At 60.6% G+C, this 3579-nt stretch overlaps 1 protein-coding gene across 1 annotated transcript in view; it reads right to left on the bottom strand.

Annotated features, from left to right (window-relative positions):
• Nucleotides 1-1451, bottom strand: part of LOC104409335 (electrogenic sodium bicarbonate cotransporter 1-like) — a gene marked incomplete at its 3' end in the record, with an annotated part of 12032 nt that extends 10581 nt beyond the window's left edge. Inside the window, exon 1 of the mRNA XM_010019172.1 lies at nt 1198-1451. Coding sequence (XP_010017474.1) covers nt 1198-1451 — 254 coding nt within the window. The remainder of the gene's footprint in view (nt 1-1197) is intronic.
• Nucleotides 1452-3579: the final 2128 nt, after the last annotated feature.

Here is a 3579-nt window from a genome sequence, read left to right as displayed (position 1 = left end):
CTCTAAGGTCTCCCTGAAGCCTTCTCTTCTCCAGGCTGAACAAGCCCAGCTCTCTCAGCCTGTCTCCAGAGCAGAGCTGCTCCAGCCTTGCAAAATCTCTGTGGCCTCCTCTGGACTTGCTCCAACAGCTCCATGTCCCTCCTGAGTTGTTGTCCCTGGATGCAGGACTGCAGTGAGTGCTCCCCAGAGCAACAGCAGAGGGGCAGAATCCCCTCCCTCGACCTGCTGCTTACGCTCTGGGGGTGCAGCCCAGCACACGGGGGGGGAGGGGTGTCCTGGGCTCAAGCACTCACTGAAGGCGGGTCATGTCCCATCCATCACCCACCAGTCCCCCCAGAATCCTTCTCTACAGGGCTGCTCCCAACCCACCCATCCCCAGGCTGTGCTGGGGCTGGGGCTTGGCCTGCTCTTAGCAGAGTCAAACCAGAAATGTCTTGAGCTGTTTGCCACACTCAAGCTGTGCCAAATATTTAACTGCTGGGCACAGACAGAGATTCCCTTTGTCCCCTTGGGTGGGCACAGTGCTGCGGATGGCTGGGCACACTGCATGGGGCAGCCCCACAGCAGACGGCTGCTGCCCACAGCAGGGTGCTGGGAGGAAAGGACTTGGTGCTGGGGCAACCATCACAGCCCTTTGTCTTTGCCCCCTCCTAGACCTCTAGACAAGACCCATTTCTGCCCCCAGACTCTCATGGCCCACAGCCCTATTCCCCTGCTGAGCTGTGGAGGACAGTGTGGGGTATGGGGACATCCCAGCCATATTCCTGCCCCACACCAGCTGGCCCTGGTTCTTCCCTGTTGGTCTCCATCATCCCCAGCCAAGCCTGCCCTGACCTACCCACCCAGTCGCCTCCGGATACCCACCAGGCAGCCAGATCTGGGCAGCAACAAAGCACCATCCCAGCCTCAGCTAAGCCTCTGGAGCCTTGGAGAGGCAGCAAAGGGATGAGCGAAGCCAGAGCACTGTGCCCATGCAGAATCACTGCCTGCACCCTGCTGGCACCCTGCCCTCTCCCTGAAACAAATCACCTTAAGCCAGGCAGAAGCAGTGCATGCACTGGTGGGGGCAGAGTGTGGTGAGCAGCCCTGCTTTGGGGCTGATGTGAGGAACCACCAGCCTTGGGAGATGCTGTGGGCTCCATCAGAGCAGCAGCTTCCAATGCTTTGAAAGGCTCAACTTCCCAAAGCATTACTTACCTGGCCATCTCTCTCCACTCCAGCCCTGCCGGGGTGCTGAGGAGCTGGTTGAGCTGGATGAAGAGCAGTGGGCAGGCAGTGTCCCTCCAATCCTCCTGCTGCAGAGCAGCTGCTGGGGCTGTGCTGGAGGGGAAGATGCTGCAGCCAAAAGCCTGGTAGGGAGCTTCATGGTTGCTCCCCTCTGGTCTGGGCTGTGAGCTGGCATCTGCTGCCTGGAGACCCACGCTGTCTGCCCCAGGCACATGGGCTCTCATGGCCACCAGCACCAGCAGCCACACGTGTGGGCTCCCCTCCGGAGCTGCTGGCACTCACAGGATCCCACTCATCCCACTCCTTATAAAAGTTGTGAACCAGTTTCAACTGGCCAGAAATGAATACACAGGAGCCAAGCCCAAAACAACAACCTCACAACACCAGGGCCACTCATGGGTCCTAACTCCACCATGGCCACCTGCCTGGGCCAGAGTCCTGGGGACCCCCCTGCCTCCTTCTAGTGACCCGCATGGACCACCTGCACTGGTGCTCATGGGGAGCAGCGTGTCCCCAAACCATCCTGCACCTCACAAGTCTTTGGCAAGGGGATAAGGCCAACCCCAGGCAGCATCAGTGCCTGTGTCCCTGGCAGGAGGGGTGGCACAACACCATGGCAGGTCTTCCTGGGAAAGGGGATGTGAGGACATGCACTGGGAAGGGATGTGTCACATCTGAGCAAATCCACAGTGGGGCAAGACAGGGCTGCTGGCGGTGGGGCTCATGGCAAGGGCCGGGAGCACGTCAGGGCTATGGCCATCCCGGTGTGAGAACAGCACCACATAGGCTGCAGCAGGCAAGCGGATGTTGCAGCATGTGCTGGGAGGAAGGATGCGGGCAAAGTTGCATTGCCCTGTTGAGCACGGGGAGGTGGCATGGCCAGCACGGTGCCACTGGCGGGGAGCAGCACCCTGTCTGTGCTTTCCCTGTGGTGTGCCCACCACCGGCACTGACACCAGCACTGGGCTTGGCTCCTGTGGCTCTGTGCAAACAAACAGCCAGACTGTGTGCAGTGCAAACATGGCAGTGGGCAACACAAACACCAGCCCGGCACAGGCAGGTTGTGCTGGAACCCACCAGCCCCAGGCAACATTCAGCGTGGCACAGGACCAGCGGCCACCATGCAGGAGTCATGGTGCAGAGGGAGCGGTCTCTGGGTGCTGGTCCATGCCTTGGGGTGGATGGGCTGGGAGCTGAGGCTGAGGAGAGGATGGTGCTGGATCCAGCCCAAGAGGGAGGTGAAGAGACACTTCTCCATATCCATCCCACTGTCCAGAGCTACAACCAACCCCTCTCCCTCCCCATGCTCATCCCCTGCCCCGTAGCTGGCTCCCAGGGCTTGTTCCAGCCCCAGCCCCAGCAACTATCTCATCCTGCCTCCCTTTAGTACAGGTAGAAGGGGTGAAGGCACCCAGGGTATCCCCCGGCCATGCAGCACTGGGTTTGAGTTAGGCCATCCCTGATTCATTGGAGACCCCCAGGCATGGAGTGGGAACAGAGCAGTGGCAGGGCTTGGGGATGTTGGGGCTGAGGTGGGGACTGTGGCCAACATCTTGATCCTGCTTTGCCACATGCCACCCTCCCTGGGGACAGACACTACCCATGGGGTTGGAGCCTGGCACCCTCCTCTCCCTCAGTCTTCATCCCCCAGCTGCCTGCCCCGTGCTGCTGGGCTGTTTGCTCTGAGGGCACCCAAACCTTCCCAGAAGTCCATTTGCCTCTCCTTCCTGTGGGGCTGCCCCAGCACAGGATGTGCATGGCTGGCAGTGGGGTGCAGCAGGAGGGCTGTGGGAGGCAGAGGGAGCAGGCAGCAGGACCCAGGCAGGAATGGCAGCTGGTATCCCTTCTCTTGCCAGACGCCAGCCCTCTGTGCCAACATCCTCCCGGGTGCTGACGTGAGCCGGTGCCTCCCTCTCCCGAAGTGCCAGGTCAGGCACAAACGCTGCTGGTGCCACTGGCAGGGGAAAAATCCCATCCCCATGTCGGGGCCTTCCTGGGAGCCACAGCATGGGGCTCCCCAGGGATACACCAGGGACACAGCCCCTCGGCCAGGACGCCCTTACCCCCCTCACTCTGCTGCCAGTCTGTCGGGCTGCTGATGGCTGGAGGAGGCGGAAGGAAAAACATCCAGCAAACAATTGCAAAAGTCAAGTCTGAGCAAGAAGGAGGGTGTGAGCGGGGGGGTGGCCAAATCCGGTGGTATTCCTTGGAGACACCAACAACAATGGCAGCAATATTTAATCATGCCTTGCTGAACCTGAACCGGCAGCAGGGGTCCCGACTTTGAGGAATCAGCCAAGAGGCTGCGGCGGACCTGATGTGAGCTGGGATGAGATCCTGCACTCACCCAGG

The sequence above is a fragment of the Nestor notabilis genome, unplaced genomic scaffold (assembly GCF_000696875.1).
Source record: "Nestor notabilis isolate BGI_N333 unplaced genomic scaffold, ASM69687v1 scaffold22487, whole genome shotgun sequence".
NCBI lineage: Eukaryota > Metazoa > Chordata > Aves > Psittaciformes > Psittacidae > Nestor > Nestor notabilis.
The sequence above is the reverse complement of the archived record's forward strand: the minus strand, read 5'-3'. Positions and strand labels throughout refer to the sequence as shown.